The 24,836-nt window shown below is 40.9% G+C and overlaps 1 protein-coding gene and 1 pseudogene across 4 annotated transcripts in view; one reads left to right on the top strand and one right to left on the bottom strand.

Annotated features, from left to right (window-relative positions):
• Tax1bp1 (Tax1 binding protein 1) overlaps positions 1-24,477 on the bottom strand; it is an 82,082-nt gene extending 57,605 nt beyond the window's left edge. The window contains exons 1-3 of one of the 4 annotated variants that reach the window (XM_004652778.2): positions 24,342-24,477; positions 10,350-10,518; positions 1,158-1,260 (exon numbers count right to left, since the gene is read on the bottom strand). In XM_004652778.2, the coding sequence (XP_004652835.2) occupies positions 1,158-1,260; positions 10,350-10,511 (265 nt within the window). In that variant the 5' untranslated portion in view covers positions 10,512-10,518; positions 24,342-24,477. Of the gene's footprint in view, positions 1-1,157; positions 1,261-10,349; positions 10,519-23,692; positions 23,902-24,341 lie in introns of those variants that run through there. The other 3 variants (XM_045135993.1, XM_045135992.1, XM_045135991.1) reach the window with 3 other exon arrangements.
• LOC105943675 lies at positions 1,380-8,609 on the top strand (annotated as a pseudogene).
• Positions 24,478-24,836: the final 359 nt, after the last annotated feature.

Below are 24,836 nucleotides of genomic sequence, written 5' to 3'. Positions count from 1 at the left end.
TTCCCCAGTACCCACATAAAGCCACATACACAAAGTGGTATGTGTGTCTGGAGTTCGTTTGCAGCAGCAAGAGGCCCTGGAATACCCATGCTTTCTCCTTCACTCTTCCTTTCTCTAATAAACAAAATAATTTAAAAATAGAAATGAATATTTAGAATTACATCTACAAGAGCCAGATGGGGGGGGGGTACATGCCTTTAATCCCAGCATTCAGTAGGCAGAAGTAGGAGGATAACCATCAGTTAAAGGCCAGCCTAGAACTACAGACTGAGTTCCAGGTCAGCCTGGGCTAGAATGAGACCTATCTCAAAAAAAAAAAAAAAAAAAAAAAAAAAAATCAACAACAGAAAAGACTAAGCTTTCCCATGACTGATAGTATCTTGGTTGTATGTCAGTCTAGAAAGGTAAAAGCTTTAAAAGCTTGGGGTGTGGGAGGGTGTATGGGTGGGTGACACAGATAGGTATATGCTGGCAGTGCTGGTGGATAAGAGGTGTTCATAACATACTAGGCAAGCATTCTACCACTGAGGCACAATCCCAGCCCAAGGTAGAGACTTAGATTTCAAAAAGCCAAACAGAGGAGGAAAAAAAGTCAAACAGAGTTCAAGGACAGACTGGACAACATACAGTGTTCAAAGTCAACCTGAGCTACCTGAGCCTCAAATAAATAAATCCAAAATGTAAACTGTTTCATTTTTAAAAATTTGTAAAACGTATTGCTGATATAACTTTGTTCCCATGAAAATGTTTGCAAGTTATTAACAATGGATTCTTTTCCTTTTTTTGCTAGGATTTATTGAAAAATCCTTTTTTCTAGTGTTTGAGATACATTATTATTGACCTAATATTAATCTAAAAAAAACCCTAATATTAATTATCCTTGACCTAATATTAATAATAGCATTCTTTTACTTTAAAAAATAAAATAAAATGACCAGGTATGGTGGCATACGCCTTTAATTCCAACACTTGGGAGGCAGAGGCAGGAGATCAAAGAGAGTTCAAGGCCACCCTGAGACTGTATAGTGAATTCCAGGTCAGCCTGGGCACAAGATCCTACCTTGAAAAAAAAAAAAAAAAGTAGTAATAGTAATAATAATTACAATATTTCAATGACAACAAAAGCAACTATCTTTATCAAATTCTGCAGTTCTTACCTTGAAATGCTAGTACACAATTGACTGTTGATCCTTCCACATAATGTTCAGGCATAGGGGACCATAAAAATGTGTAATAATCACGAGCAGTACTCCATCCAACCTAAAAAAGAATAAATTTTTAAAGGGGTGAGAATAAATAGCAAGATACAGCATTTTTTTTTTTTTAACTATATCCTACCACTAAACCACGTATTTAATGTTTACAACTCTTGAGTGCGTATGGTTCTTTTTGGGGGGAAGGTATGTGTACACATATTTACATGTAGGAATGCAAGCATGCATATGCCATTGCACAGATGTGAAGGCCAAAGGCAACTTCAAGTGTCAGTCTTGGGCTTCCACCTTGTTTGAAGCAGGATTTCTTATTATTCACCATGCTAGCTGGGCAGCCCACTATGTTCCAGGTGATTCTTCTGGCTCCACCTCCCTTCTCACTTAGGCATGCTGGGATTACATGTGCTGGCACTAAAGCATCCAGTTTTACAAGAATTTGGGACAAGCACTTTATCCACTGAGTCATATCCTCTACCAAATCTGGAGTATTTTTAAATTATTTTTAATATTTTGTTTGTAATTTATTTATTTGAGAGAAAGAATAGGTGCACCACACATACACCACCTGGTGCATGTGGTTTACATGGGTACCGAGGAATTGAACTTGGGTTCTTAGGCCTTGCAAGCAAGCACCTTAACCACTAAGTCAGCTCTCCAACCCAAATCTTGAGTATTTGAACACACATATCAAATTATAGCTTTTATTAGACTATAGCCTAAAGCTAAAGGAATCTACATAAGCTGAGTAAGTTGTTTACTATGCATTCAAATACATCTAAGTACTCAAGAATATTTAAGATGAACATGATCAAATACAAAAATGTCTGCTTTGAGGCTGCAAGACCCAGCTGTTAAGGCACTTGCTGGCAAAGCCTAACAACCTGAGTTCAATTCCCCAGGACCAAGCCAGATGCACAAAGTGGTGCATGAATCTGGATTTTGTATGTAGTGGTACAGGCCCTGGTGCCTTCTTACACCCTCCCTTCCTTTCTTTCTCTCCCACCCCCCCACCCCAGTCTCTTCTGGCCCAGATGGCACACACCTTTAATTCCACCACTTGGGAGGCTGAGGTAGGAGGATTGCTGTGAGCTCAAGGCCAGTTTGAGATTACATAGTGAATTCCAGTCAGTCAGATTGAGCTACAGAGAGACCCTACCTCTTGAAAACAAAACAAACAACAACAACAAAAAAGCCTTCTGCATTATGTAAATGTTGATGTCACTACATATACGTAATTGATTTTTTTTTTAACTTTGGTTATTTGAGAGAGAAAGAGAAGAGAGACAGAATGGGAACTCCAGGGCCACTAGCCACTGCAAACCAACTCCAGATGCATGTGCCACCTGGAGCATCTGGCTTATGTGGATCCTGGGGAATTAAACCTGAGTCCTTTGGCTTTGCCGGCAAGTGCCTTAACCGCCAAGCCACCTCTCAATCTCCATGTAAATGATTTTTTGGGAACTTTCTATTTTATGCCTCAAATTTAAGTTTATTTTGCTTTGTTTTAACCTAGGTAACCTCTTCTTCCTTAAAGACACTAACTAAATTCACTAATCTCTCACCTTGGCAAGTTTTCCCTGTAAACAAGTTATAAACTTTGTGCTTTGTTAAAGCTTTATATTCAGAGACAGCTTAGACCTCACCTATTAATAAAATATTTTCAACTTACAGGGAGGGTAAGGAGGTACAAGGGGAGGGTAGAATATGCTCAAAGCAATTACATACTTAATTCAAAATGTCTTTATGTAACTTGGTACCACATAAATGAATATATACTAATGAAAATTAAAATATGTATAATAAATATACATGTAACTTTTTCAACTTAAAACATACACATAGCAGATTATAATGCAGTAACAATAACACTGATATAGTATTAATATACTGAGTAATAAGAGAAGTTTAAAGCAAGTATTAAATATCTACGGGTTAGCAATATTACAGGAAGGCATGCATTACCACATATGTTCACATTATCATATGTTTATGATTGACTTTATAGACAAACTGAAGCTGAATGTGCAAATTACTTGTGAGTTAACATATAAAACCATTTGTAGATGGATGACAAGTCACACTAGACACAGCAGCAGCAGCAAATATGGTTTTGCTATGTTTTCTTTGGCTTGTTATCCTCATTTTGCCAAGTAGGAAGTAAGGAAATGACAATCAGAATTTGAGCTTTAAATTCAAAGCTCTTAATCACCAAAGCACTACTCACACACAACAGAAAACCCTTCTTACTTTCTGAAACTACCGCTTTCCTTCTACCACTAACACCATGAGTATATGAGTGTCGGGAGAAGTATAAAAGACAGAATCAAGTAGGGAAAAGAGGGAGAGCTCTGTTCCTACTATCTGCTCTGAAATGAAAATACAAAATGGGGGAAATAAAATCTTTTATGAAGTGAAATTGAAAGGAAAGTGTCATTGGTAAGAAGGATGAAAATGAAGACTAGTCCTTGCTCCCCAAGACCTTCAATTAACAATACATAATCAAAAATACATTTGTGAGAACCTCGAAAACCAATTAAGCAGATAAGTAACCCAGGCAAGTTGAAAGTCAAGAACAGCTATGATGAAAAAGTGTAAGAAGACTTTATTCATACCAACTCTAAGGACCCTTCCCCCAACCTTGAACACTTCAGCAGTATCAGGAGAAAGATCTCCATTTTGCAGCTTCACTCTTGAGAAGGAAAGAGAAGAGTGGAATATGTATCCAACACACATTCTGGATTTTTGCTAGACTCTGCAGGTTTCTGTCTCACCTAACTTAATCCTGACAAAACCAGCATACTCTGGATGGAGAGCAATGGACTGCTCAACAGCTTGTTTCACGCAAGAAAATCTGCAGTTCCAGAGACAGACACGAGAGGGAGAAAGAGTACAAACTGCTGCATCAGGAAGTTAACATACAAGAACCTAGACATGACACATCATCGCAGATGTGAAGGGCTCCAGAGTTTTTAGATAGACTATTTGGTGAAAGTCCAAAGGACCAAAATAAACCTAGAGAAACATTTTCAAGGTGTATAAGAAACAGACTAGTCAATGACAAAGCATTCAAAGTCATTTTAAAGAAGCCCAGCACACTATCAGAGAACCACAGCAGATAATCAATTATACCAATGAGAATATCAACAGAGAAATGAACTAAAAAGGAGCCAAACAAATTCTGGAGCTGAAGAACACAGTAATTGAATTAAAAAAATAACAAGAGGATCTCCACAACTTACAAAGTTATCAGTCAATTGGAGGTGATGTATAGCCTCTCTCATGCCACACTTTCCCCTGCCATTAGGGAGCTGCCCCTCAAGATTGTAGGCCAAACTAAACCCTTTCCTGATTTGGTCAGGTGTTTTGTACCAACAACAAGACAGCAACTGCAACAAAGACTGTGCCTAAAACAAAGTTTGAAAGGTAAGGAACAATACCTGAGATTGTCCTCCGACTTCTACATATGTGCCTGCACTCATTCACACACACAAACATATACTAAGATAGCAATAAAAAATAGGGAAGATTGTTCTGTGGTTGAGACACTTGCTTGCAAAGGCTTTGGCCCAGGTTCAATTCCCCAGTAACCACTTAATGGCAGATGCACAAAGTGGCACATGCACCTGGAGTTCATTACAGTGGCAAAAAGCCCTGGGGAGCCCAGTCTCATCTCTCATTCTCCTTTTTTCTCTCTGGTTGCAAATAAATAAATTTTTATAAAAATATAAATAAAATTAAATAAAGGAAAGAACTAACATAAACTGAATGTGGTTGTGGACAGCTTTAATCCCTCTAAAGGCTAAAGCAGGAGGATCAAGAGTTCCAGGCCAGCCTGTGCAATACAGCAAGATCTACAAAACAGAAGGAAGTAGATACAGGTTTGGTGATGCAAGCCTTTAATTCCAACATTTGGGAAACTTGGGGGTAGAAGGATTACTTGAGTTTGAGGCTAAGATGGGTTAGACTGAGAACCAGCCTTGCCCCCCCCCAAAAAAAAATGTGTGTGTGTGTGTGTGTATGATATACACACACATACACACATATGTGTATAATCGATATATTACATATATATACACATATATAATATATATACATATATTTATATTATTCTCATTATGAGAGTTCCAGAAAGAAAATAAATAAAAGAGGAGGGCTGGAGAGACGGCTTAATGGTTAAGGCGCTTGCCTGTGAAGCCTAAGGACCCATGTTCTACTTTGCAGATCCAACGTTAACCAGATGCTCAAAGGTAAAGCAAGCAGCAGGGCGTATATGCCCACTAGGTGTTGCAAGCATCTGGAGTTCAACTACAATGACTGAGGCCCTGGCACACGAATTCTCTCCCTCTGTCTTTCTGTCACTCTCTCACTCTCCCTAAAATAAAAATAAAAAAATAAAAATAAATCTTTCAAAGAAAGAGTATTAGCAATTTCTCAGCAGAAAGAGGGATCAAAGGGAATCCTACAGCAATTATGATGGTGAAGTAACTCTTTCCAAAAAAAGATACTTAGAAATAATAAACAAAAGTTTGAAACATGACAAACACAGTGCAGTACCATTTTCCCCATTAGTCAATTTAAGGTTTCCTCATCCCAGATTTATATGTACAAACAGTACGAGACACCAGATACATGCAAGTGGTAAAGGGTGTCATACCAGTCCTTCTGTCCTTTAACTGGCACAGGTCTTTACTACTGGACTTTCACAGGAACCTGGGCACCTTTGGGAACCTAAGCAAGAGTTGGGAGTTAGAGCCAAACCTCTAGCCAGAGCTGCAACCAGGACCTGGGTTTATGGAGCCCCCATGGCATAAGCATGTACCCCAAGCTTGGGGTTTTTTATTATTCAGTAAAATCAAGCAAATAAAATTTGCTACTAACACTCTTTAAGATGAACTCTCTGCACTTTACAAGGGCCTCAGCATAGCCTTGGCCTAGTTTTGTTTTGTTGTTGTTTTAGATAGATTTTTATGTGGCCAAGGTTGGTCTTGAACTTTCAACAAACCTAGTTACCTACTCCAATTCCCTGACAAATTTCCACAAGGGCAAGACCAAATTGCTATCCTCAAACACATGACCTTAATCTTTACTGGTGCCATGGAATGAATGCTGGTCGCAATTCCACTGCTTGTTGGCATAAATTCTACTCAGGGATTGTTACCTACAACTGATTTTGCTTTTCAACTTTTTCTTTCAACTCACACAGGAAATTAATATAGTCTTTTTTTTTCCCCCCTTTTGAGGTAAAGTTTCACTTTAGTGCAGGCTGACCTGGAATTCACTATGTAATTTCAGGTTGGCCTTGAACTCACAACAATCCTCCTACCTCTGCCTCCCAAATGCTAGGATTAAAGGTGTGTACCACCACACCCAGCCAAAATTATATTAGTTTTAATGTTCCTTTTTCCTCTATTCTCTTCAAGTTTCAATTTCAATTATCTAGCAGGACAAAATTACAGTTCACCTCAAATTTTATAACTCCTTATTTTAAAACTATTCTTCAGCAAAATATTGAAATACTCCAGATCCAAACTAATCTTTCCCAGACTTCTAAAATTGATTATATTTGCCCTAGGCAAATCAAATCCTTCACACTTTCTGAAGCATATGAAAACCTTTACCATCTTCAGTTCTCCCTTTAAAATGACTACCTTAGGTACTCTATCCTTACCTATCAATACAGTACCTAACAAAATCATTCTTCCCTTACAATTACTACCTTACATACTCTATCCTTGTCTAGCAGTATGGTAGCTAACGAAATTATTCTGGGGGACAATTTGAAGCACACATACAGTGTTTCAAAGCATGCAGTTTGATTAACACCACAATTCCATGGTAAGAGTGACCAAAATAAAATTGAGTACAGCAATCTTTTTAAGCATTACTTAAAGTTAAGAAGTCAGCTACAACATCTGGGTGTAATAGCTTATCTCCAGCACTTGGGAGACTGAAACAGGAGAATTGCTACAAGTCCAAGGCAAGCAAAAGCTACACAGTGAACTCCAGGCCAGTGTGAGTCAGGCTGCAGGGCAAGGGCAGAGAAACTTTGTTTAAATACCTATCTAGATATTTAAGACTTTCAATGTACCTAATTCTTGCAACTTATTTCTTTATACTCTACTTTTTAACTTACACCAACTAGACAAAATTTTAAGCCTTTTGAAATCACTTCTGTTTAGCTACTGGTAACATTATGTTCACTGCTCAAAAGACAATGTTTTGTTTCCTAGTACATTCTGAAGAGCTCAAGTGGTCAGAAAACCTCCAGCATGTAGTGGTGAACATTTAACATAGCTTTCTAGCAAATATTATGAAAAATGATTTGTAAGCATGAAAGTCAACTATGAAGTCAAGACCAAATAGTTGTGTAAACTGTTTAATACAATACAAACAAAATTAAACAGTACAGGACCAAGGAAGAGATAATACATGGCCACAGAGCTGTAGAGAAGTATCACAAATGACTGGAAGAGAACAGAAACTAAAAGAGAAGTTTTTAGTTTGGAGATTTCTTTTTTCCCCAGACAGGAAATAGAAAACTAAAAAGGGGGCACGGGCAGCAGCAACGCGGCCACGCCGCTGGGCACGTCGGCCACCGCCGAGCTCAGCGGCAGCCTCACAGCCACACCTGCCATCCCTGGGCCCGCACCTGCCCCGCCGCGCTCACCTGGGCGGCCCTGGGCCCTTGGTGGCCGGAAGACGAGCCCCCTGCCTCCACCGTCGCCTCCTTGGGGGCTCCCCCAGCCCAGGCCGACGACGACGAGCCAGACGGAGCCCCGCAGAAGGGCCGGAGCTCATGCCCCAGTGCCAGGAAAGGAAAAGGGCAGATCGAGAAGAGGAAGCTGCGGGAGAAGCGGCGCTCCACCGGTGGGTGGTCAACATCCCCGCAGCCAAGTGTCTAGATGAGTATGAAGATGACGACACAGGGCAGCAGGAGCGGAAACGAGAAGATGCGATCACACAGCAGAACACCATGCAGAACGAAGCTGCCAGCTTACTAGATCCAGGTGGTCCCTACCTGCCACAGGAATCATCTAGAACAGTTTCAGGCAAATATAAGAGTACAACCTCTGCCTCAGAAGACGATGTGTCAAGTAGATATCCACGGACAGAAGTGGATTTGGTAGACATAACAGAGAAACAAATGTGGCAAGTAATTTTGTCTCAAGTAGTTCATTGGAAAAGAAAATTGAAGATCTTGAAAAGGAAGTAGTAAGAGAAAGGCAAGAAAACCTCCGACTTGTGAAACTGATGCAAGATAAAGAAGAAATGATTGGAAAACTCAACAAAATCGATTTGTTAAATAGAGACCTGGATGACATGGAAGATGTGAATGAGCAACTAAAGCAGGAAAATAAAACTCTTTTGAAAGTTGTTGGACAGCTGACCAGGTAGAAGTTCAAGGCTCCATATGAAAGCATACTTTCAAACTACTGATTGAATGTTACAGTTCATGCTCAGGTGGTGTCCTGTGCTGCAATGCATTAACCTGTGTTAAGTTATTTCTAGAAAGTGGATATTTGTTTTCAAAATTACTCTTTTTTTGTTCCTAGTGTTTAAAAATGCATCAACCTTGTATTTCACAAGTAACATCTTTTAGTTATTAAAGTGATAGGTAATGCCTTCTTTGTTTTATGTAATATTCAAATAATATATGGTTCAAAATCACAGCCAGTTGAATATGTTTATCTATGTTAGAACATTTTCTCTGTAAAGGAACATACGTAGTCTTTGTTTACATGAACTTAAATACTTTGGGGGATTACCTACCAGTGCTTATTACTAATGTGTACAGCCCTTTTTGGGTTGAAGGTTGAAAACTTCCTCATAGAAACCTTTGTCTACTGTCATTTTTCACTTGTTCTAGTGATCTAGAATAGTAATCGACACTATTTTGTATGACAGTAATCTCTTAAAGGAAAGCTATTTTAAAGAGTTACTACATTCTAGTTGGCTAAATAAAAACTTAAGAAAATACTTGAACTATGCTACAGTAAATGAAAATTTACTACTTGGTGTTTGAATATTAAAAAAAATTTAATTACTTTAACTTCTGAAAAGCAATGCATAGTTTCTTATGTAGGTACTATCTTTTTTATTGTTTCAGGATATATTAGTAAATATAGGATATTTAAAAAATTGTTTATTCTTCAAGCCTCAAAATTATGTACAATTTTAGTGTTGAAGAAAATCCAAGTTTTTATCATATGCTTTAGGATCAGAACTAAAATATTTTTCCACACTTAAAACAGTTATACAGATATTAACATATGTAAGCAGTAGTGCTGAAATACTTTGGCTCATTTCTAAGTTGGAGAAATATTGTACTACTCTTTTTCTCATGATTGAATATTCTTATATCCCAAACTTAAGGAAATTTTTTTCCTAATTGAAATTTTTAATCATTTTTGAAGCATTGTAAAATAAACTTGTGTCTGTTAAAAAAAAGGGGGGGGCTGGAGAGATGGCTTAGCGGTTAAGCGCTTGCCTGTGAAGCCTAAGGACCCCGGTTTGAGGCTCGGTTCCCCAGGTCCCACGTTAGCCAGATGCACAAGGGGGCGCACGCGTCTGGAGTTCGTTTGCAGAGGCTGGAAGCCCTGGCGCGCCCATTCTCTCTCTCCCCCTCTATCTGCCTTTCTCTCGGTGTCTGTCGCTCTCAAACAAATAAATAAAAAATTTAAAATTTTATATATATATATATATATATATATATATTTGTGTGTGTATGTATGTATGTGTGTATATATATATATACATACATATATATATATATATATACACATGAGAAAGAAAGAAACAGAAAAAGATTCTGAACTGAGGATGTAGCTCAGTAGTGGAGCACTTGCTTACCATGTACAAGGCCCTAAAAATTTAATCCCTTGGAGACAGGGAGGAGACAGAGACAGAGGGTATTTTCACAAATACTTTAACCAAGTTGAATATCACTAAGAAGAAAACTTAATGAAGTTCCTGTGTTTTATATACCTGTACAGTTAAAATTATTTCATAGGGACGTTTACAAATCTGAACCTTAATGTAGAGTTACGATGAGGCTAGTAAAAACTATATATCAATCTGTTTAAAGATAAAAAAAAAATTATCTACATAGATGAAATATTCATAAAGTTTTCTTACCTTGAATATTCCAACCCAATCCTTGGGATGTGGATGGATATAAGGAGTTAAGGTGTAATGACACTCCAGGTGTGCATTAGGAAGATAACTTTTAGCCACATTTTGAAAGATGACATGCGCAAAGTTGGAAGTCTGCAATGGGACTTCTTGAAAGGATGACATTGTGAATCTGAAACAAGTATTTCATACAAGTTAAATAATATCACTAAGAATAAACTTATACTTTTAAACACTACATGACTTGTGTATGGACGGGGGGCATGGCTCGGTTGTTAAAACTGCTTGATCCTCATGTATGAGGCCTTAAGTTTAATCCCCAGCACCACATATACACATAACTATAGTTTCAACTCTAATTTCAGATATTTACATGTCATAATTATTGAAAAAAATATACTTTTCAATACTACAATTATTTCTTTAAAATATGATTAAATATAAAAGCATAAACTAAGAAATGACTAAAGCCAATATGACTCAGGAATTTATGTACATGTGAGCTGAAACAACCAAAACAAAGCTATTGAGAAGCTGACTGGAAAGGATCCTGAACTCCAAAGACCAGCCTGAGATAGATAGATAGATAGATAGATAGATAGATAGATAGATAGATAGATAAAGAGAGAAAGAGAGAGAGAGAGAGAGAGCGAGCAAGACCTTGTCTCACAAACTCAACTTAAGGGCTGGGGAGATGTCTCAGTGGTTAAACATTTTATTTTATTTTATTTTATTTTATTTTATTTTATTTTAATTTTTATTTTGAGAGAGAGGCAGATAAGAGAGAGTGGGTGTGCCAAGGCCTCTAGCCATTGTAAACAAACTCCAGACACATGCACCACCTTATGTATCTGGCTTATGTGGGTACTAGGGAATCATGTAGGTCCTTAGGCTTCACAGGTAAGTGCCTTAACTACTAAGCAATCTCTCCAGTCTCAAATTTTTTAAACATTTTATTTATTTTGAGGGCTCAGTGGTTAAAATTGGCTTGTTTGAAAAGGCTACCAACTTGGGGTCCAATTCCCCAGTATTCATGAAAAGCCAGATGCACAAAAAAGCCACATGCATATGGTTTGCTTACAGTGCAAGTAGGCCCTGTTGTATCCATTCTCATTCTCTCTCCCTCCACAAATGAGTAAAGTTATTTTTTTTTTAAACTTAATGCAGGCGCACATATACTGTTGCACCCGCACATATACGAACCTGGAAATGATCATTCTCAGTGAACTTAGCCTACCACAGAAAAAAAATCGCCACATAGTCTCACTCATTACAGCACCTAACCTGAATCTACCCAAGATACCTTACATACACAGCAAGCATCTCATGGACTAGACACTAGGATGGATGGGGAGGGAAGGGAGGGTGTCGAAGGGGTGGGAACACAAATCTAGACCCAAACAGCAATGGTACCATAAAATTCTACTTCCTAAAAGGCAGATCAAATGGCTGAACCTTCACCAGGCCCTTATAGAAAACACCTGAACCACAAGACAATGGAGAGGGTAAGATCAAGTCTAACCTAAATCTTCTACATCTTCCCTCCCTCTCCCTCTCCCCCTCTCCTCTCTAACTCTTGTATATTAGTTATCTTTTTCCTCATTTTCTTAGGGGACACTGACCTGTAACTCCAAGTACCAGCATGAGGCTACCATCCACAATGAGCTTTTGATCAGAGAAACCGACAAGGTTTCCTAAAAGAATGACAGATTTCTGTCAGAGTACTTGATGACCCACCAAAGGTTAGTGGTAAGACCCTATTGCTGAAGACACCATATGGAGCTGACCCACAAAATGGAACAGCATGGCTGGAAGCCAGGAGAGAGTCAGTCCCCAGACAGTCAGCGTGTCAAGTACCAGAAAGTGCTACATGGGCAACTGGGGGAAACGACCAATATCTGTCCAAGAAACTCATGGTCTAACATACTTAGCAACAAATAACCTGTTGTGATGCCCACACAAGTGCAATAGTGGCACAGAGCCATGGTGGGGAACTAACTGCTCTTGATTTGGCTAACTGATGCCCTCAGTGGTACGGGACCCATACCTGGAGCTGGGAAACAAGTCAAAACCATATACAAACATAAGCCCACTTTCCAATATCAAGCTACCATCAATTATGGGGTACAAGAGGGCCTACACCTATGAAACTCTCTATTAAAAAAGTAAATGTTATCTCAATTTTACTGGTGCTAACTTACTCTCCCCATTAGAGAATCTGCTTCTCTTTTTCAGATGGATGCAGATCCTAAGGAGAGAGCCACCCCATCATACCTCAAAAGGGCCCCGGCCGAAACTAAGGAAAACTGGCGAAACAAACAAGGGTGCTGTTTTCCTGATGAACCGGATACCAGCACAAGGGGGAAGGAGACTAACACAGAGAAAAAAATCAACTCCTATCAAATCAGAGAGCCAGAGCCTCACAGGCCCACACCACCTCAGCACTGAAGCAGACCAAAAATGAACCCAACATGGCTCAGGGAAATTTTGCGGAAGAGGGGGCGGAAAGAATGTCAGAGCCACATGTTGGGTCATGATATGCAGAGACATTTATCATACCCATAACTGTGGGCTAACCCCACAATGCATGACCCATATACCTCAACAAGGAGGGGCCAATGGAGAGGGGATAGGTTACAGATGAGCCTAATAATGGTACCAAACTGCCTGTATTTGCTGAATAGAAAACTAATAAAAAAAATTTAAAAATTAACAAAAAACTTAACCCACATTAGCCAGATACATAAGGCAGCACATGCATATGGAGTTCGTTTGCAGTGGCTAAAGGCCCTAGCATGCCCATTCTCTCTCTCATCTGCCTCTTTCTCTCTCTCTCTCAAATAAATAAATAAATAATGAACAAAAAAATAAAAATAAAAACTTAACACAGGCTGGGAAGGCAGCTCAGTAGTTAAAAGTGCTTGTTAGGCAAGCCTGATGATCAGAGTTAGGATCCCCAGAACCCAGATCACACATACACACAAATCAGTAAGACTAATGCACCAACAGCAATCGAAGACAGAGTAGGAAAATCCCAAAGCTCACAACCAGGTAATGTGGCATCTGACAGCAACAAATGAGATTCTCTCTCAAACAAGATGGAACACGAGCACCAACATCTCAAGCCTGCCCTGAGCTCCCCACACCTATATTTATACATACATGCACACACACACTCTTGCTCTCTCTGTCGCTCTCAAATAAATAAATAAATAATAAACAACAACAACCAAAAAAGTATAGCCAAGCGTGGTGGCACACACCTTCGATAACAGTACCTAGGAGGCAGAGGTAGGAGGATCACCATGAGTTCAAGGCCACCCTGAGACCATATAATGAATTCCAGGTCGGTCTGGACTAAAATGAAACCCTACCCCAACAAACAAAAATAAATAAATAAATAAAATAAAAGTTTAGGGCTGGAGAGATGGCTTAGCAGTTACAGCACTTGCCTATAAAAACCTAAGAACCCAGGTTCAGTTCCCCAGTACCCACATAGGTGGCACATGCATCTGGAGTTTGTTTACAGTGCTTAGAAGCCCTGACATGCCCACACTCAAGTAAAATTAAAAATAAAAATAAAAGTATAAGCCAGGCATATTGGCTCATTCCTTTAGCTCCAGCATTCAGGAGAAAGAGCACTGTGAGTTAGAAGCCAGTCTGGGCTACAGAGTGAATTGCAGGTCAGCCTGGACTAGAATGTCTCAAAATAATAATAGTGGTTTGGAGCGATGGCTAAGCAGTTAAGGCACTTGCCTGCAAAGCCAAAGAATCCAGGTTCAATCTCCCAGGACCCACATAAGCCAGATGCCCAAGGTGAAGCATGAATCTGGAGTTTGTTTACAGTGGCTAGAAGCCCTGACCCACCCATTCCCCCTCTCCCCCTCTCTCTGTTCCCCCCTCAAATCTTTCCTCTCAAATAAAAAAATTTTAAAAACTTAGGGCTAAAGAGATGGCTCAACAGTTAAAGCACTTCCCTGTGAAGCCTAAAGACCCAAGTTCAACTCCCCAGAACCCATGTAACCCAGATGTACATGGTGACCCATGCATCTGGAATTCATTTGCAGTCCTGGTGACCTCACTGTCTGTCTGTCTGTCTGTCTGTCTGTCTCTCTCTCTCTCTCTCTCTCTCTCTCTCATTTAAATAAATAAATATGAGGCTGGAGGGATGGCTTAGCAGTTAAGGTATTTGTCTGCAAAGCCAAAGGACCCAGGTTGAGTCCCCAGGACCCACATTAGCCAGATGCACAACAGGGTGTACATGTCTGGAGTTCATTTGCAGTGGCTAGAGCCCTGGCACACCCATTCTCTCTCTCTCTCTCTCTCCCTCTCTCCCTTTCCCTCTCTTTCTCCCTCTTTCTCTTTGTCAAATAAATAAAAATAAAATGTAAAAACACTTAAATATGTATATATTTTTAAAAATAATTATTAAGCATTTGATGAATAGTGAAGATGGATTTTTAAAACTGCAAGATCAAAATGGTTTTGTTTTGCTAGGTTTTTCTTTAGTTATTGGCTTTTTGTTTGTCTATTTGTTTTGTTTTGTTTTTTTTTTTGTTTTAGACAAGGGTTTGCTATGTAGCCCTTGTTGGCATCCAACTCTGAGTAATCCTCTGCCTTAGTATCCCAAAGTGGTGGGATTACAGTCCTGTGCCATCAGCCTAGTTTCAAATGCTATTCTATTTTGTCCTCTATTTTTCATAAAAAGTAAATGGCTAGGGATTTACTCAAAAAGCCACCTACAAAGTATGTCACAGGCTCAATAATCATTGACATAGTACATACATCTATGACTAGCCTTATAGCACTTGGTTTAGAGTCAGTAAACTAGAAATGCTGTAATAATAGGGAATCCAGGACAAAACTTTTGCTAATGTAATAAATCTAATTTATTACATAACTCAGTGAGGTTTCTACAGAGCAAGCACTACTCATATTCTTCTGATTTTTTTTTAAGATTTTATTTTTATTTATTTGAGATGGGGGGAAGAGAGTGAGTGTGAGAATGGGCATGCAAGGTCCTCTAGCCACTGCAAACAAACACCAGACGCATGTGCCACCATGTGTGTCTGGCTTACATAGGACCTGGAGAATCAAACATGGGTCCTTAGACTTACATAGGCATGCGCCTTTAATCACTAAGTCATCTCTCCAGCCCGAGATTTTTAAGAAGCCTTATGCTGTAGGGTTATAATACTAGTATTTGAGAGGCTGAGGCAGAAGGATCACTGCAATTTTAGCAAGTTCTGGGTCAATGAGTTCTACATAGCAAGCCATAATCCATTTGGGCATGGTGGTGTGGACTTGTAATGCCAGCGACATAGAAGGCAGGAGGATAGAGACTCCAAAAAAGGACGAAGGCCATCAAATGTCTTTAATTGCAAAGTCTGCCAGCCCAGGTTCAACTTCCCAATACCCATGTAAAGCCAGATGCACAAAGTGGTACATGTGTCTGGAGGTCACTTGCAATGACATAAGGTACTAGCTCTCCCATACTCACTCGTTCGCTCTCTCTTCTCTCTCTCTCTCTCTAATAAAAGAGAGGAAAAGCCAATCCATCAGGAAAAGATATACCCTTTATTGCTAAAGCTAGCTGCAGATCTTCTTTTGAATACATGCAACCTTGAAATAAACAACTAGTTTAGGACAAAGTCTACCCATGCACTTCAATTTTACAACTGTTTCTATGGATCATAAAGGACATGGCCATTTGGAGATTGGCAGCACCACATAAGCAAAAAGAGGGCTAATGACTGTGACCCTGCAACTAAAAAAGTTTAAAATTCCCTCTAAACCAGGAAAGCACTCTCTCCTTCAATGCTTATGAGACCATGTAAGTTTTATTTACTCTCTCCAGTTTATTTTTCATCCGGTTATATAAAATAACTAGGGAAGTATATTTTAGCTCTTAACTCAAAATGTTCAAATTTCTACAAGTATACGCAATTTTTTCTTTTTGGATTTTCAAGGTAATAACTCTAGCCTGGGGCTGACCTGGAATTCACTGTGTAGTCTCAGGCTGGCCTCAAACTCACAGTGATTCTCCTATCTCAGTCTCTCAAGTGTTACAATTGAAGGCTTGTACCACCACACCCAGCCTAAATGTATTATTTTGTTTTCAATGACTATATTGACATAAAATGTCATTTTAATCTCTTCTCCCAAACTGAAGGTTTTGTCTTTATTTGTTTTGTTTGTTTGGTTGTTCAAGGTAAGGCCTGGCTTTAGCCCAGGCTGACCTGGATTTCACTATGTAGTCTCAGGCTGGCCTCAAACTCACAGCAATCCTCCTACCTTGGCCTCCCGAGTGCTGGGATTCAAAGTGTGTGCCACCACACCTGGCAAACTCAAGGTTTTAACAGAAAACACAAACACTGCACTTTACATATACTCATGATGTTTATATCAAAAGAGTGAAAAACAAACAGTGCTCAAGGTAGATGTGGTAGCAGCACACCTATAATTCTAGCCCCTGGGAGATCAGGACTTCAAGGTCATTCTTAACTATACACTGAGTTAAGAGGCCAGCCTGAGCTTCATAAAACTTTGTTTCAAAAAAAAAGAACAAGAGAAGGGCTGAGGGTATAGACCAGTTGGCATAGTGCTTGCCACCATGCCCTTAGCTGAAGGGGTTGATCCTCATAAACTGGGCCCATACTTGTAAACAGCACTCAGGAGACAGGAGGCAGGAGGATCAGAAATTCATGGTCATCCTCAGCTATTGCAAACAGAAGGAGTTCAAGACCAGACCAGCCTACTTAAGACCTTAACTCAAAAAAGAAAAGGAAGGCTGGAGAGATAGCTTAGCAGTTAAGGAACTTGTTTGAAAACTCTAAGGACCCAGGTTCAATTCCCCAGTACCCATGTAAGCCAAATGCACAAGGCAGTGCATGCTTCTTGAGTTCATTTGCAGTGGCTAGAGGCCCTGGCACACCCATTCTCTCCCCCTCCCTCACTCAAATAAATAAAAAAATAATTTTTAAAATAAAAGGAAAACAGAAGGTAAGAGGAAAGGAGAGGAAAGAAGGAAGAGGAAGGGAAGGAATATCAATTTTTTTTTAATATTTTGTTCATTTTTTATTTATTTGAGAGTGACAGACACAGAGAGAAAGACAGATAGAGGGAGAGAGAGAGAATGGGCGCGCCAGGGCTTCCAGCCTCTGCAAATGAACTCCAGACGCGTGCGCCCCCTTGTGCATCTGGCTAACGTGGGACCTGAGGAACCAAGCCTCGAACTGGGGTCCTTAGGCTTCACAGGCAAGCGCTTAACCGCTAAGCCATCTCTCCAGCCCAGAATATCAATTTTTGATCATCTTGTTAATAGCCTTTAGTATCTAGGATGTTCCAACTGTTTGAAATGTTTTAATGCTATTATAATTATAGAAATATTTTAAAAAGCCATTCTACTATCATTATTTTTTACTTGTACTAAATTACAATTTAGCTTCTAATTATAAAAAAAAAGTTAGCATGGATGAATGCCATCTGAACATAATCCATCAAGAATCACTTTTTTTTTTTTTTTTTTTTCTGAGGTAGGTTCTCACTCTACCCCAGACTGACCTGGATCTCACTCTTGAGTTCGAGGCTAGCCTAGAACTCACAGCAATCCTCATACTTCTACCTCCCAAGAGTGATGGGATTAAAGCTGTGGGCCATCATTCCCAGAGCCATAAATCACTGGTTTCAAATTAGCAAAATAAGATTTCCAACCCCAGCACAGTTAGCTCTGCTTCATTCCCCCACAGATAAGAAATACCCTGGACTGACAAAAAAGCTACTTAAAATGTTCAAATTCATTGCCAACACCAAAGCTCCAAAGGTACACTGGCCCAGTGGACAAGCAGTGTGCAGTCACTGCATCGCTTTGTGGTAATGCCTGGGAAGTACAGCCCTGCTAACATCCATAGAAAAAGAACAAGCCTTGTCTCAACTGGAAAGAAGAAGTACAACCCCTGTACACAAGGCAAGTGAAAACATGCAACTTTATCATGCCAAATTATGCTTCCCATTCTCCATCTCTGACACAGGAATATAGTAGGATGGTAAGCCAAGAACAGTAAGTTTCCCAGTCAATAACTGAAGGGCCTGATATATGAGTCTGGGAAACAATGTCTGAAATGCTATAGTGACATGCTTCCAGGTTTCCTACTACATTCCTAAAGTTCTTTAGAATACCTGAGAATTTCTTTATGTGTTACATGCTGTATACTATACATTATATAAAGTCATTGCTCTAAAACCAAATTTCATTATTTTGGGAATTCGCCAATGTCTATAGGTACACTAATATATCAAGCACTCGGCCAAGTTTATGGCTAAAATTAAAAAGGAAAAAGCACTTCAGTGTTATCCTTAGTTTCTCCTCTTCCACTTTTACATACACACACACACACACAGATTTGCCTTTTCTGTAGTACTTTTTTCCTAGTAGTTCTATGTTAAACATATTAAGTCAAGTTAAGCTTTTCAATTTAGACATTTTGCCTACGCTGCTAATTAAAATTCAAAAAGAAATAATTTTGTGACATATAAAATGGTTTTTAAAGTCCTTATCAATTAGATACTAAACTAGGTAAAATCTCTTGATTCTGGGATTTGCTTTAAAAACTTCATATAGGCAAAGAATATGTTGGAAGGGGTAGTAAAATAACATTTGCAAAACCATAGTTCATTTTGCTGGGTTTTTTTTTCCCTTTTGTGTATGGTGAAACTTCCACAATAAAGTCAATAAAACAGAAGCAAATAAAGCACAGAAGCAATAAAAAGCCCTGTGTACACATCCTGCAACAGAAACACACTGTATATTTTAAAACATGAATTCTCTGTACCCTTGTAAATTCTGTACTTAAGGTAGTAATTGACAGCAAAAGTTGTAAAAAAAAAAAAAAAATAATAATAATAATAGTAATAAATCTTCAGTTTAAAAAAATACGAGCCATGGGATGGAAAGATGTCTTGGTGGGCAAGGCCACACAAGCATGAAAACCTGAGTTCAGATCCACAGAACCTACACAAAAAGCTAGCTTGTGCCTGTCACCTCACAGCTCCCATGGCGAAACAGGAAAAGGAGACAGGAGAATCCCCAGAAGCTCTGCAGTCACCTAGCCTTGCTATGAGCAGTGAACAAGAGACACTCATACAAGCTGGAAAGTGAGGATCTAACACTGGAGTTTGTTCTCTGACTTCCACAAGCATAGCGGCCCACTAACACACAATCACAGGCACACATACACACTCACAAGATTTTAAAAAGAGCAAACACCCAAAGCCTTTAAAATTTATTCCCAAACTTCAGTCCTATGGATACAAAACACCTAAAAGAAGAAAATTTTTAGCATTCATTTAACTCATACTGAAGCTCAAACACCTGACTAGTTTACAGACACTCCTCCCAACTGATAACTTTACCAGCAAAGACCTCAAGTCTATTATTTTGCACTCTTGCAGGCATCTCGATATCTCCAGTCTACCTTACAACCGATGTCCCTCTATTCTGCCCGAGAGGGGGGGGGGGCAGCTTGACTTTTATCTTTTTTTTCACTCTGCAGCCCAAGCTGGTCTTGAACTCAAGACTATCCTGCTGGGCTGGAAAGAATAAGTTAGATTGGTTAAGGTGTTTGCCTGCAAAGCCAAAGGACTTAGGTTCAATTCCCCAGGACCCACATAAGCCAGATTCAAAAGGTGGCACAGGCAGCTGAAGTTCATTTGCAGCAGCTGGCGGCCCTGGAGCACCCATTCTCCCCTCCCCCCACAACATCTGTCTCTCAAATAAATTTTTTAAAAATAAACTAAAATACAAAAAAGAAAAGACTGTCCTCCTACCTCATCCTCCCAGGCCTGGAATTACCATATATGATATATAAATAATAGTAATACATAACATATACACATATGTATAAAAAAACCTATGTTGTTTTTTCAAAGCAGAATCTCACTCTAGCCCAAGCTTACCTAAAATTCACTACATAGTCTCAAGGTGCCCTCAAACTTTGGCAATCCTCCTACCTATGCTTCCTGAGTTCTGGGATTGAAGGTATGTGCCATCATGGCTGGTTACTTTTTACATTTTTATTACAGGTGGATTCAAAATGCCATGTTCTTGGCCCAAAAGTATTAGTGAACAGGATTTTTTTTTAATCTTCTAAAGCCCTGTTATGGGAATGTAAACTTAAAAGTCACAAGTGCAAAAGCCCAAGGTAATAGTCATACCAAAAGACTAAACTTCAATAAACTTTACACATAATTCCTCCAAAGAAATATAAAATCATAGCAAGGATTGCTCATAAATGTTCAGCAACCTTAAGAGGTTGCATTTTACAATTCAAAAAAATGTTATTTTTGTTATAGGAAAGGTTATGTACTGGTCAAATTTCATGCACGTGGCCAGGAGTGGTAGCACACACCTTTAATCCCAGCACTTGGGAGGCAGAGGGAGGAGGCCATGAGTTCCAGACCAGCCTGAGATTACAGAGTGTGTTCGAGGTAGGCCTGGGATAGAGATCCTATCTCAAAAAAGTAACAGTAATAATTTAATGGTAGGGCATGGTGGTGCACGCCTGTAGTCACTTCACTCAGGAGGCAGAGTTAAGAGGATTGCTGTGGGTTCGATGCCACCCTGAGGCTACATAGTGAATTCCAGGTCAACCTGGGCTAGAGCAAGATCCTACCTCAAAAACCAAATAACCTTCCAAGGCTCAGAGTCCACTGTGGAAGAGGTGGTGGAAAGAATGTAAGAGCCAAAGAAAGGGTACAACATCCTCCTCCAGACACAAAATGGCCTGGATATCTGTGACCTCACAGTGCTTGACACTACCTAAACAAGACCATCATAATAGGAAGAAAAGATCATGAAATCAAAATAAAAGTGAGACTGATTGAGAGGAGGAATATGATGAGAGTGGAGTTTCAAAGAGGAATGTGGGGGGGGGGGGTTACCATGGGATATTGTTTACAATTATGGAAGTTGTCAAAAAATAAAGTCAGCAAAAATTAATTTAGCTACATTGTATTTGTGAACCTATAAGTGTTTTGAAGTCTACCTTTCCTGACCTTCATTTTGTCATATAATCATCATTTCTCATAAGAACTGGTTTGATTCCTAAGGCAGTGCTCCAGGAAACTGTCAGTAGCAGCTCTTGCCTCAGACAATAAAGAAACTTTTACTTACTGAAAAAAAAATTAATAAAAATAGGAAAAAAAAGAGTTTAATCTTGGTAGAGTGGCACTTGCTTACAATTCCAACATTGAAACCAAGGCAAAAGTGGGGAGGAGAGAAAGAGGGGAAGGAGAGGAGAGAAGAAGAAAAGGAAAGTGGGAAGGGAAAAAGAAGGAAGAAAGAAGGGACCGGGAAAAGGAGAGTAGGGAAGGAAGCAAACAGAAGGGAGCGAAAGAAAGGAAGGAAGGAGGAAAAGGAGAAGGGAAAGAAGGGAAGGCAAAAGAAAGGGAAGGAAGGAGCAAGGAAGGAAAGGAGGGAAGGGAAGGGAAGAATGGGAAGGGAAGGGAAGGGTAGGAACAGGAAGGGAAAGGTAAGAGAAAGGGAAGGAAAGAGCAAGGAAAGGTGAGAAGGGGGCTGGAGAGATGGCTTAGCAGTTAAGGTGCTTGCCTGAGAAGCCTAAGGACACAGATTAAAGAGATTGAGTAAAGTAACACTGGAGGGAGGACTAATCAAAATCTAAGAGGATATAAATAAGTCATATGGAAATCTACTTTTTTAGACAATGGAATAATCAGAAACCATAGACTCTACTAGAAAATCTTCAGCACCAGGAATGGTATACTTTCCAGTGAGTTTGGCCAGAAAGGTCACTGACACTCCCAAAACACTACAGGCCATTGCCGAGGTTCTTGGTTTCCCACCAACATGGCTAAGACCGTGCTGCTGTAGACTCCACATACTCGAACTGCAAGGTCACTGAGAACCTGCAGGAGCTGAGCTAAAATCCTCCTCCATGTAGACCAGCTGAAAGAAAGCTGGAAAAAAAGCTACGATGTATGCAGTTCAATGGGAGAAAGAGAAATCACCAGTGGAGATACTCTACACTAGACACTGCAAGCCTCTCATTTGGCCAGCCAGGCCAAATGAGCCAATGGGCGCAACAGCGGCATGTCTGCTATGGGGGAAACCAATGGCTCTCTACTTGGAATGGAAGCCCGCTCCATGGGAGGGAATTTATCCCTGATACTGAAAACCTACAATAGGGGCAGTCATGAGCCCTAGGGGTGTAACGTCTGCTGGTGACTGGCTAAATGTATATACATACTATGCTCACCAAGCTGTCTGGTAAGCACTTCTCTTAATGTTCGTGCCCATATATTAATGCTACTCTTACTTCTGTTCGAGAAGCTTCTCTTTTCAGATGGTGGTGACCTTGGAATGACTCTTCAAGGCTCAGGATCTATTGGGGAAGACGTGGTGGGAAGAATGTAAAAGAGCCAAAGGAACGAGGGGATTCCTTACAATGTGCTCCTCCAGACACAAAATGTCCTGGATATCCATGATCTCACAGTGCCTGACACTACCTACACAAGACTATCATAATAGGAGGAAATGATGAAGACACCAAAATAAGAGAGACTGACAGAGAAGGGGGAGGGGTATGATGGAGAGTGGAGTTTCAAAGGGGAAAGTGGAGGAAGGGAGAGAATTACCATGGGTTATTGTCTATAATTATGGAAGTTGTCAATAAAAAAATAAATAAAATAAATAAAAATTTAAAAAGAGAATAAAACCAAGGAGGTTGGCTTCATCCCCTTCACGACATCTGAGTAGTACTGTGTACTAACTAGCGCACTTCAGATTAATGCTATTCAAATGATCTTTTTTACTGGACCATTAAAATTACAACTAAGGAGTTGGAGAGTTGGCCCAGCGGTTAAGGCACTTGCCTGAAAAGCCTAAGGACGAAAGTTTAATTCCCCTGTACCCACATAAAGCAAGATACATAAGGTGGCACGTGTCTGAAGTTCTTTTGTAGCGTCTAGAGGCCCAGGTGTGCCCATACCCCCTCTCAAATAAATAAATTTAATTAAGTAAAAAAATTAAATAAATGAATAAATAAAATTTCAAAACCAATAAAAATAAAATTACAAGTATACTTGACGGTACACCGATCAAGAAATTTTACCATTAGCAGGACAGAGTTGAAAACTTCTCATGTAAATCTCTAACATAAGAACTTACAACTGCTTTATAAAACTGAAAATCTCCAGCCAATTGCTACAGCGTTTTCTATTTCACACACCTCTCTCTCCTTTCTGTCTCTCTCTCTCACACACACACGCTACAGCAGATCATCAGAACACTTCCCGAGCGCCGGGCGCGCCAGCCAGCACTTGTCCAGTACCTGCCGGACCTGTGCCAACACCTCCGCGCGGTGGCAAGGGTGAGGCGAGGGAGACGGAGTTGTGAAATCAAGAGAAGATGGCCAAGAAGAAAGCGACTCTCAACACGTCCCGAGAAGCTCCGCGGGCACGAGGAGGAGGGCCTCGTACGAGCAGTAGTGGACAGCTAATCTCGGAGGCCAGGTCAAGCGGCAGATCCGGCCAAAACAGCCGCCTCGGCCCCCGCCCTCGGGAGTAGGCGGCGCCGGGAGTCTCCGCCTCCCCCGCCCGAGACTCGGAACCAAACATCCGGCCACTCCGGCCTGAAGCCTCCGGCCCGCGCGGCTCCTACGCGGTTCCTACGCGGTCGCGTAGGCCGCCAACTCCCAGGGGCGCGGGCGCGGAGCACAGCCCGCCCGACCCTACAGGGTGCCCGGCGCCAAGGCCGAGCCGTTCGCCCACGCGCACGTCACAATCGGTCCCCTAGAGGCCCGTCCTCGACGAGGCCGGCTTCGTCACTCGGCCACGTCGTCACCACGGAGACCGTTCGTTCCCCACACTCGGCAGGCCGCCGGCGCTCCAGGGGCCGAGGGGCGGGTCGCGAGCCCGGAAGACCCCCGGCCCCGGCCAGCCCCCCGCACGGGGCGCGCACCCACCCGAAAGGCGCCTTACCCAGTGCGAGCCTCCCGCGCTCGGGCGGCGGTTCACCCAGCTTTCCAATCCCGAGCTGCCATCAGCCGCGAACCTCTTCCGCCATCACCTCGGGCTCCCTTCACAGACCGGCTACGCCTCCCTTCTGAGCGGAGCGGGATGACGTCACTTCCGCTCGCCAGCCGTTCCTTTCCGCCCCGGCCGTCTCCGCGCATGCTCGGTTCGCCGGGCGCCCGGCGACTCCCCCTCCCTTCGCCCGCGGCGAAAACCCGGTCAGGGCTTTCTCCTTCTCGGCGTATACCTTCTGCCCTTGGCCTTGCCGCTGTTCACCCAACGGTTTAATCGCCACAACGCAGGGTGCACCCAAGCTTACTTAACTTTAAAGTGACATGGCTGTCCAGAGAACTTAGCCATTGCTTTGTCACTGCCTGGACCGTAAATACCTCTCTGAGCTAATGCACTTATTTTGCAGATAAGGAAATAACAACTGTGGAGGGGCCGCACCGTGGAGCTGCA

This window comes from Jaculus jaculus, chromosome 16 (genome assembly GCF_020740685.1).
Source record: "Jaculus jaculus isolate mJacJac1 chromosome 16, mJacJac1.mat.Y.cur, whole genome shotgun sequence".
Lineage (NCBI taxonomy): Eukaryota > Metazoa > Chordata > Mammalia > Rodentia > Dipodidae > Jaculus > Jaculus jaculus.
This window is presented reverse-complemented; position numbering and strand designations above follow the sequence as displayed.